The sequence below is a fragment of the Phymastichus coffea genome, unplaced genomic scaffold (assembly GCF_024137745.1).
Source record: "Phymastichus coffea isolate CEN01 unplaced genomic scaffold, Cenicafe_Pcof_1.1 PCOF00109, whole genome shotgun sequence".
NCBI classification, from domain to species: domain Eukaryota; kingdom Metazoa; phylum Arthropoda; class Insecta; order Hymenoptera; family Eulophidae; genus Phymastichus; species Phymastichus coffea.
Genome location: NW_026706920.1, coordinates 524,930 through 535,525, shown reverse-complemented (window position 1 = coordinate 535,525; position 10,596 = coordinate 524,930). Strand labels below are relative to the sequence as shown.

General features: G+C 32.5%; 3 protein-coding genes across 3 annotated transcripts; 2 read left to right on the top strand and 1 right to left on the bottom strand.

Annotated features, from left to right (window-relative positions):
- The first annotated feature begins 15 nt into the window (after window positions 1-15).
- Window positions 16-3,377, top strand: LOC131670353 (beta-galactosidase-like). The gene is made up of 10 exons (XM_058945879.1): window positions 16-125; window positions 256-425; window positions 508-658; window positions 723-786; window positions 863-957; window positions 1,035-1,265; window positions 1,342-1,513; window positions 1,676-1,794; window positions 1,937-2,353; window positions 2,455-3,377. Exons 1-10 carry the CDS (start codon window positions 51-53, stop codon window positions 2,878-2,880), a joined length of 1,920 nt encoding a protein of 639 aa, XP_058801862.1. The 5' UTR covers window positions 16-50; the 3' UTR covers window positions 2,881-3,377.
- An 807-nt stretch (window positions 3,378-4,184) lies between these two features.
- On the top strand, window positions 4,185-5,936 carry LOC131670356 (zinc finger protein 239-like). Its single transcript, XM_058945883.1, has 5 exons — window positions 4,185-4,202; window positions 4,425-4,577; window positions 4,657-4,826; window positions 4,904-5,069; window positions 5,137-5,936. Exons 1-5 carry the CDS (start codon window positions 4,196-4,198, stop codon window positions 5,304-5,306), a joined length of 666 nt encoding a protein of 221 aa, XP_058801866.1. The 5' UTR covers window positions 4,185-4,195; the 3' UTR covers window positions 5,307-5,936.
- A 153-nt stretch (window positions 5,937-6,089) lies between these two features.
- Window positions 6,090-10,518, bottom strand: LOC131670352 (pseudouridylate synthase 7 homolog). Its single transcript, XM_058945878.1, has 7 exons — window positions 10,365-10,518; window positions 9,948-10,113; window positions 8,560-9,024; window positions 8,004-8,477; window positions 7,124-7,874; window positions 6,887-7,038; window positions 6,090-6,812 (listed from the first exon to the last, which is right to left on the bottom strand). Exons 2-7 carry the CDS (start codon window positions 10,087-10,089, stop codon window positions 6,328-6,330), a joined length of 2,469 nt encoding a protein of 822 aa, XP_058801861.1. The 5' UTR covers window positions 10,090-10,113; window positions 10,365-10,518; the 3' UTR covers window positions 6,090-6,327.
- Window positions 10,519-10,596: the final 78 nt, after the last annotated feature.

Below are 10,596 nucleotides of genomic sequence, written 5' to 3'. Positions count from 1 at the left end.
TCAGTGGTTACATATTTTAGTCGTGCCTTTGAAAAGCGCAGCGCATTAAAATGTTGCATAATACAAATTTTCTCTTTCTAATTGCCATCACGCTTGGTTACGCAAGGAACTGTACCGATAATAATGTAAGAACTATTAAACTTTTTATGCAATTAAGCTTCTTTTAAATTGCACTTGCCGCTTGTGTGACATGATTTATTATAATTTTGAATGACAAAAAGCTAAAAATAAACTGCTCAAGTATTTTTAATATAGGTTGCAGTTCGAACTAGTTTTGCGATTGATTATGAAAATGATCAATTTCTTCTCGATGGGACACCGTTTCGATACGTTAGCGGTAGTTTTCACTATTTTCGGACACCTAGGCAGTATTGGAGAGATCGGTTAAGAAAGATGAGGGCAGCTGGTTTAAATGCTATTTCAACGTATAAGTAGAAAACAACTAATTATATATTAATATTAAGTATTGTTTCAAAAAGAATTTATTCGTATTTTATCTCTTCATAGATATGTTGAATGGAGCTTACATCAACCTGAGCTAAATAAATGGGTTTGGGATGGAGATGCAGATCTTGTTGAATTTATTAAGCAAGCACAAGAGGAAGATTTGTTAGTTATATTGAGACTAGGACCCTATATCTGTGCTGAAAGAGACTTTGTGAGTTACATTTTCTTTATATATTAATACAACATCGTAAACGACATGATAAAATTGTTTTCAGGGTGGCTTTCCATATTGGCTACTCAGTCTTGTTTCAGATATAAAACTACGTACCAATGATTCACGTAAGCCGAACATGAACTATGATCGTTGAATGGTATAAATACTGAGAAAACATCAAATTATTGTTCTCGTCTCTAGGATACATGGAATATGCTGAAAAATACCTAAACCAGGTTTTGATTAGAGTGAAACCACTACTGAGAGATAACGGCGGGCCTATTATCATGATTCAGGTGTTATTTCCGTAAACAAGTTAATATATGTATCGTAATTGAAAGAATTTCGCATTCAATCATTTAACTTTCACTAGGTAGAAAATGAATATGGGCATTTTTATGCATGTGATAAACATTACACGAAACGATTAAGAGACATAATTAAAAACCATGTTAAAAGTGACGTGGTTCTATTTACAACCGACGGCATATATCGACCAGAATTACGCTGTGGATCTATTCCAGGAGTTTACGCAACGATCGATTTTGGTACAGCTACTAATGTTACCGAAAATTTCAATCTTATGCGGGAAATTGAACCAAAGGTAAGGTAAAAACTTTTACTTAACAGAGAAACACGAGCGTTATTAAATCAAAATTATTGAAACTATGATTTTCCAGGGGCCGTTAGTAAATTCAGAATTTTACACTGGATGGCCGTCATATTGGAAAGGACCTTTCCAAAGAGTAGAAACCAAAAAAATAATAAAAATGCTGGATGAGATGTTATCAGTCGGAGCGTCAGTTAATTTTTACATGTTTTATGGAGGAACAAACTTTGCTTTCACATCAGGTAAACATTACACGTTAAAAACTATATATGATTAATTTTCTTTAGAATTTGATAAATATTTTTAATATATTTGGATAATAAATTAAATGTGAAAGTATAACACCACGCTACCAGAATTTCTTCATTGTATAAATAACCTTTTTTCGAGTATTTAATTTGTAGGCGCTGACGTATTCGACAAATATGCTCCGGATATAACATCTTATGATTACGACGCTCCCCTCACAGAAGCTGGAGACCTAACTCCCAAATATTTTCAAATCAGGAAGACTATTTCACAGGTATCACGTAAACAAACTTTTTGGCACGTTTGTAAAAAAACCCGTTATTACAATTAATTAGCAATTGTCTACAACAAACGAAATTTTTTGTAACGAATTATCTTTACAAGTTTTTAAAAATAATCTTATTTATAAATTATAGTATCTTCCGCTACCAAACATACCGATACCGCCAGTATCATTAAAAGGCGAGTACGGGATTGTACAAATGAAGTCAGTTTTACGGCTATTTGATAATGAAACACGTAGCTTATTTGGTACTAAAGTGATAAATTCACAGAAAGCTCTTACATTCGAGGCCCTCAACGTTTCAAGTTGGCTTGTTTTATATGAAGCAAATGTTTCCTCATTTGATATTTCAAATAGAAGTGCTATATTACAGGCTAGTCCAAAGGACAGAGCATTCATTTATTTAGACGATGAACTTATTGGTGTTCTTAGTAGAGCGCTCAAGACAAAAAGTCTACTTTTGGGACCAACAAATGCTAAAAGCCTTCAAATATTAGTGGAAAACCAAGGACGTGTCAATTTTGGTAATGTAGACGTTGAAGATTTCAAGGTATTTATTATTTTACATGCTATATACGTATGAAAACAAAGCATTTTAGTACAATTGTCAGTTTTTTTTAGTTTGAAATTCAAATTTATATTTATTTATAGGGAATTTTTAATGTTACACTGAACGATGTCAAAATTTCACCATGGAACATTACTGGCTTCAGATTTAATACCATTTTTGAATCGATTTTAACTGCAATAAAATCACCGACTGCTGAAATGAAAACATTAGTTAGCGGACCGCAAATATTAATTGGGCATTTCGATGTGACCGGAGTTCCTCGAGATACTTACTTAAATACAGCTGAATGGGGAAAAGGAGCAGCCTTTGTTAACGATCGTAATCTCGGTAGATATTGGCCTCTTGTAGGACCTCAAATGACTTTGTACGTTCCTGCTGCATATTTAAAGGAAGGAAAGAACACCTTAGTTTTGGTTGAGTTGGAATATGTTCCTGCAAATCGCAAAATCAATTTTCAAACGATACCAGTGTTGGATTATTATAGTAATAGAACTAGCAATAGATGAAACCGTATTTACTTGCAAATTTTTTTCATACTTTAGAGAGATATTCCAAAATATAGTTCAACAAAGCATCATATTCACCTTATTACAAATTGATATACTGTATATATCGCCTATGTATAGCATAACGATAAGTCCATTCGATCATTATATTAACCTTCACGATGGGTGGTATTTACAACAGTAACGCTTTTGAATTGATCGGCGATGATAATGCTGTTCTACAAGGAGTAGTACATCGACGGAAGACCTCCCGCAGACGATATCGCCGTTTTGTAAAGAGCTCTGAGAATCAATGGTGATAATATCCTATACCGGCCAGGTGACAAATGGGAAATAGACTCTACGGGAAGCATCGATTATGTACATATATATCACGCCCCTGCAAGCACCCAATGGGTGCGTTGCAGTTTTTTCCAAATCGACACTTATTCCGTGCGAAGTAACGATTACTGCTGATAATATCACTGTATGTTAGGTATACGTAATGCAATTTTAGTTAAATCAGAAAAATTTAGTTCTTGGCACCTTCGGCGTCCCTTTGATGTTGTGCACAATAAGAAAATTCAAATTAACAAAATGACCAATTGCCAACATTTGCAATCACGCTGATTGAGATGATCTAAATTTAGCATTTGTTTAAACACATCGTGATGTTCGTACATTAAAGAATATCCGCTTCGTAAAACTCGTGACGGTATCGTAAGGGGTAGTATGATATTCTGAACTTTATAAGTCTATAGTGAATGAATGACTTGTATTTTTTAGCAAGGCTAAACAAAGAGCTACTGGTACCGTCTGATACGCAAGAGAAAACTCGTTTTAACAAAAATTGTTCTCATTTAAATCATTACTTTTGGAATGAAAAATTGCAAAGTTGTACGAGCCAGTGGCTGAAATAAAAAGAACGGTTGCACAATTTTGCATTAACTAATATATTCCAAAGCTTTTTTTGGTTTTTAAACTTTTTTCTTCAATATTATGATAATAAAACATTAAAAATTTTGTTCTGCTCAATTAATCTACAATTTGTTGGTTCGATGTTCAAATATCTTAATATATTGAGGAAAAGGCTCAAGCAGCCACATTGATAGACGGCTGCGCACAAAAGTGGTGCTGACCGGGGTAGAAAAAGCTCCGCCTCTGTAGCAGAGAACCACCCTCTTGACATGCGCCGAGCAAGACGCTCTTTGCAAGTGCACACTATCACTAGCGGCCGTTTAATCGTATATTTCGTAGTTTGTGCGTGGATGCTTTCGAGCTCTGTAGGTTTTCATTGCAAATTTAAATTGTAACTTTAATTTTCTCAGTGCTTATCATGTCTGGTAAGTTAATATGTTGATTTGCACCGCTACTATGCACCCTATTTGAAAGAAAGGATTAAGCTATATTCACAGAAGCGTAATTATTTTCAATTTTGAAATTTGAAATTGCATTCAATAACTGAGCTTTTAATTATAAATTTTTTATACATTCATTAATCTAATTCCTCTCAGATTTGCAATTAAATAATCGTAGATTTTTTTAATGTTTGCTATTAAAAATAGAGCAAGAAACTCCATTGGACTTGAGCTGTCGAAAAGCAGGCGAGAAAAATATTGACAAAATTACGAAATATCAAAAGCATTTGCCATGTCCAATATGCGGGAAAAATTTCGATCGTCCATCTCTGCTTAAAAGACATTTGAGAACGCATACAGGTATAGAAAATATTCGTGACAATAAACTTAAAGTTAAACTAAAAACTCGTAACACTATTTGTATTAAAAAAATGTAAAGGTGAAAAGCCACACAGTTGCGCAATCTGCGGTAAAAAGTTCAGCACGAGCAGCTCATTAAACACTCACGCGAGAATTCACACAGGCGAGAGACCGCACGAATGTCCCGTGTGCAGCAAAAGATTTACTGCTTCTTCAAATTTATATTATCATCGAATGACGCATTTCAAGGTAAACTCCAGAAAATTTCCATGGCTTTGCTCACCTTTGTCTTTAAATCTAAATGGATATGTACACATTGTCGATAGGTAAAACCACACAAATGCTCGGAATGCGAGCGTTCTTTCCCAACACCTGGCGATTTGAAAGCACACAGCTATTCGCACAACGATAATTGGCCTTTAAGATGCCCTGTTTGCTATAGAGGCTTTTGTAAACTAAGAATTCTGCATCAACATTTAGCAATCCATAATGGTGAGAACTTATGCCTCTACAAATAATTATTTGTCAGTGAGAATATATTATATCATGTTCTTTTCAGGATCTTATTCAAAACAGTGCCAATTATGTAATAAAAGATTTAATTTACCTAAAAATTTAAAGAATCACAAATGCGAAAATATCAAATTAATTCTATCAAATGTGAACACCAATTCTCTGGTTTGCTCACACTTATTCAATACAGTATTGTCATTTCCTTGGATATCGTAAATTATATAAAATTAACCACGCATCGATCTGAATAATCACGCATTTCAAAACTATAACGTTTTACGATACATAAAAGTATGACTCTAGCTTACAATATTTATTGGTATATTATTGTGCATGTATTTCCAACTTCCTTCCAACTAAAACGTATGATAGATTAGAAATTAATTACTGTTTACAATAATGCTCATTGCACAGTTTAGTTTACCGCTGAATGAATAATATAAACGCTAATTTTTTTAATTTATACACCATATTAAAAGAAAATATACTCAAAAATCAAAATTTATTTCTTTGCCCTCTTCGATCGCCTTCCGAACCTCGTTAAACAGTTTTCTTAAAATTGATTTTACACACCTGCAACCTCGTATTTAAAATAACTAAATTTTACACTTATAAATGGTGCAGGTGATATTCACGCTTGATTACTTGCTAAGCTAGTCATACCTCTGGAAAATTTTACATAATACTTTAGAAACAGTCTGTAGACATTAATTTGTTACTGTAATACTAAAAAGACATTAAAAATTGTCAAGTCAATTTTTAAATACCTTATTTATTTTGAAAGCGACTTTATTTTTGTAGAAGGCTAACTTTGCAAATATTGCACCGTATTCGAGAGTATGATGCATCATAAAAGGATATTACAAAAATTAATATATAGAAGTTTATCATAACGAGGCTTTGCAAGCCAAGAATATATGTAACAAATAACAAACTAAAATTAATTCTAGTACGATTTATCTAGAAATTTGAAATTTTTTTAAGGATAACGATCACAGGTCTATCAAAATAGTCATTTATTCAAAAACTATATTCGATAATCGTATAATTACGACTAAGGCTTACAATATTAGTAGCATAAAAAAACTTTGTTTTATTAATCAAAATTATGAAACGTAACTGCATATAATCATTTTTTAAACTATCATTTTCAATTTAACGTAATTTTTAAATAAACTTAAGAAATATACTTAATCTTTGATATCAAAAAGTTAAACCGTGACATACATAAGTAAGCTTATACATTAATCACAGAACCAGGCTCGATGCCCGAATCGTTGATAGTATCAACCCCGTACTTTTGGGCTAGCTCAGTTTTAGTTTCAGTCTTCTCTTCCAAAAGAGACTCTTCTAACATACTATTGGCAGCTCTATCAGTTAACTTGGACGAGGACACTGAATCCTCCAAGGCACTACTTGTAGTCGAAATATTGCTTTTTTTCTCAGTGGCTAAATCCTCTGCTGATAGATAAACATCGTGACTACTACGCTCGAGTCCTGATTGTTCGACATGAGAAGTATCTTCGGATTCACAGCCACTCTGCTTGTCCTGCTCTTTAATTTTGGCCTCCTCGCTCTTCTCGTGTGCTTCGTAGAAAGCAGCAGTTTGAGCGGCGTGTGTCTGCGAAGATGTATCACACTTCAAAACTTCTCGCAAAGCCATCGTGGCGTAGCAAGATGATTGCAAAGACATTTGGACAATCAAAGCTTTGAATGCACCGTCTGTAAAATGAAAATATATTATTAGTTCTATTTTGCATCAAACTGTAAATTATATCTTTGGCTATTCGATATACCTGGTTCATTTTTGGGAGGCTCAACCTCCCTTAATTCATCAATATCAGAAAGAATCAAATCTTGATTCTTGTTATTATAACGTAAAATTTTCCAAGTCAAATGTTGTGGTACTTGGAAAATCTTTCTATAAGATCCACTAAGAGTGAATTTTCTAAAAAATAAAATGAGTTGACTACAAATTACACAGTCAATGATTAGAATAAAGAGATATGATAAGTTTCATTATCAATACATACTTGTTTTTCTGTTTGAGTTCTGGAGTAAGTCCATCTTTTTCAAGAATTTCTTCAAACCAAGATTTGGCGTATGTAGGATAAGTCACCTTCCATCCTGGTTGAGGCATGATGATATCAGCCATGCTATAATTAGGCAAATCACCTTTTGTCAAAATTTTGACTTTTGGTAATGGCTTTTCATAGTCGCTCTTGTCACTAGCCTTATCATCTTCAGTTTTGTCTTCTTTCTTGTCCTGTGGCTGATTTTCGGCACTTGCTTGTTTTTCAAATTCATCCTTGGACTTAGACTCATCATCAGTTTTGTGGTCATCAATAATAGGGTCAGATGGTTCGTCAGAGTGAGATTTACCATCATCATCAATGTCAAGATGACTATCATCATGTAAAATTTCTGTATCATCTTTTGAATCGGGATTTTCATAAACTAAGTCTCCAACAATTGGTTTAAGTCCAAATTCCTTAATGCGCCTGGAAACCATGAGATTCCAAATATAACTTTGATATGCATGGACATACATCAATGTGGTATTCCTTGGAACCATGTCCAATGCTCCTAGGAGATTTTTCGGCCCGCAAATATTAAGTCCCCATAAGAGCTTAGCTTCAATTTTATCATGGCGACCACCAATCTTTTGATATGCTAAACGAGAATCTTTAGTATTTTTATAGATTTCTCGTGCTTCAGATAAGTATGTGTCTTGTTCTCCTTCCCTAGGTTTCAAAATCAAGTCAACAGCTTCAGCCCAGTCACCTAAAAAAGTAATCATAATGTTGATTTTTTAATATTTTTAACACTATTTTATATTTATTGTAAATATTAGAAGATAACTTGTTAATTTGAAATCTAAAATTTCAAATGTAAAAAATTAATTTTATTTACCTTTCAAGAGGGCTTTACCAATCTCATACGTAGGTATAGCAGCAATGGTACCAAATCTTTGTAAACCATAATAATTAATAAATCCATTGTCACGAAGTGAAACCATTGCTTTCTCAATTAAATCATCTGGTGCACTAATGTTTCTAAGTGCAATGGTAAATCTATTACCATATAGTTTGCCTAACTTGAGAGGATCTTTTTCAAATTTGAAGTTACCTACAAAAGCTCCTCTGACAACTCTTGCAGCACTGAAAATTTTCTTAGGATTCATTTTCCTTACACAAATCCATTGTGTAGTCTTTGCTCTACGATCTTTGGTACCAGAATAGGTGAAAAGATTTGATTTTATTCGTAAAACTCTTGCTATCTGGTTCAGGGCATCCATTGTATCCATATTGACCTTGTGTAAAATAAAATGACAGAAATTGCCACCTCTACTTGACCAATCAGTTCTATGATCTTGAGTTCGAACACCTATGAACAATAAAAATGATTTTTAATTTCTATTACAATATTATAAATTATAAATAAACTTTAGTCTTTAACTATTTCTTACCATATCTTTTAGCATACTGTTTAGAAAATACAATAACTTTTTTGTTACCAACTTCCTTTGTTTCACTCACAACTGTAGTCAATTTTTTTACAATCTGATGAATACACTTTCGTTGTTCCTTATCCATGTCAGTAACATCTATCTCAATGCCAGAGTTGTCTTCTGTAATAGTCTGTAATTTTTCCCATACATCATCAGTTATTTGCTTCCTCAATTCTTCAAGATCCAATAGGTCTTCTGGATCTGGTGGGATATCCTGATTAGTCAATTTAGCAACTTCTCCATTTGTACTGATTTCATGAACTACAAAATCAGTAAATCTTTCTTTGATAGTTCCAGTAAAACCTTCTGCATTTCCAACATATTCTGTGATACCAAGATCAACTTCTTTAAGCCTTTCACCAACCTCAAATCTAGGTCTCTTACTATAATGATGCCGTCTGTCATTTCCTCCACCTTGGTACCCTGCAATTTTGAGCGATTGATAATTAGAATTTTGTTAATTTTTATACAAACATAGTTACAAACTACTACTTTCATTGTCAATTTTTTTTTGTAATATTTATCTTTAATTTTCAAAAAATATTTAAATTAAAAAATGAGGACTTAATTATTCGTTTTAGTAAATCTTTTTGAATGTGAATTTACGAAAATTAGACTTAGAATATTATCTCTGAAATTAAAACTGACATAATTGCTCGTAATTTATTGTTAAATTAAACGTTGACTTTCAGTTATTTGTCAAATACATTCTAGATTTATAGATTTACACATATGTTAATAAAAAAATAATAAGTATATTTTTTTTTAATTTTGTGTTAAATTGCAGCAATATTTATAACAAGACTAATAAATAATTTGAAATAAAAATAAAATATTTACAATCAAAACGTTATGTTCATTGTTTTTCCATAGAAATAATAGCAGTCAATTCTCTATCAATTTGATAAATACAGAACTGGCATTATAACAAAGCATATGTAGGATTGAATTCCGTAAACACGAATGTAAACAATGCTGTAGTCTGTTGTGTTATCAAGGTTAATATTTTGAAGAACCAGAAATCTCATTCATTTCAAATAATAATTTTGACTGGCACATATCGCTTGCAAATTCAAAATTAATCAAGAAAATCTTCGTAAAATTAATCAAAACGTTAATATTTAACTTGCAGATTAGTTCAATTTTCACGATAGAAAATGGACTCAAGCCCATGTACTTTGATAATTATAACTCTTTATATGAAAATATTTCAAGTTAATTTTAGTAATTAACACATAATTCATAAGTCATTTAGAGCAAAAGTAATTTTTTCTCATTAATAATTTCTTAAAAATTAAACATTATATCATTAAATAAATGCTTTAAAAAAATATGAAAACACTCACGAGTTTTTCCATAATAATTATTGTACGAACGATTTCTGTTTCCATGTTGTTGGCTGAACTTTCTTGGCTTTTTTTTGTCATGTTTACCACTGGTGTCCCCGGCAGCATTGCCGGCGAAATTGTCTTTGTCTCTGTTTGTCATTGCAACGTTCTCTATCACACAGAGCTAGATGAAAACATTGTAAGAAAATGAATTATTATGACGATAAAGCTAGTAATTTTCTAACAATTACTCAATTTTCATTCATATTTTTATTAAACAAATAACTCACGTTGCATTGAAAAGTTTTCCTGAGAAAACAAGATATTTAAAATGACAACCATACAATGAATAAAAGCAAAATAGCAATAATGAAAACCTAATGAGAAGTGAGTTAGAATAAGAATGCAAAAATAATTTTATTGTTTAGAACTTACTGTATGCAAGAAATTTGACGATGTTATTCTTCTGACAAACGATGCATACGGTCTGGCGTTTCACGCTGGAATGAACGTCGCACGGTCGCACTCGCTAGTCATTGCCGGCGACACTGTTTCACGACTCGAAAACATTAGATGTGTCCTTTCGTGTTCTTTTTCTAAGAATTGTGCTGTCCACTCTTATATACGAAATTCCTTAAAAACAAATATTTGACGTGATGCTTTGTTC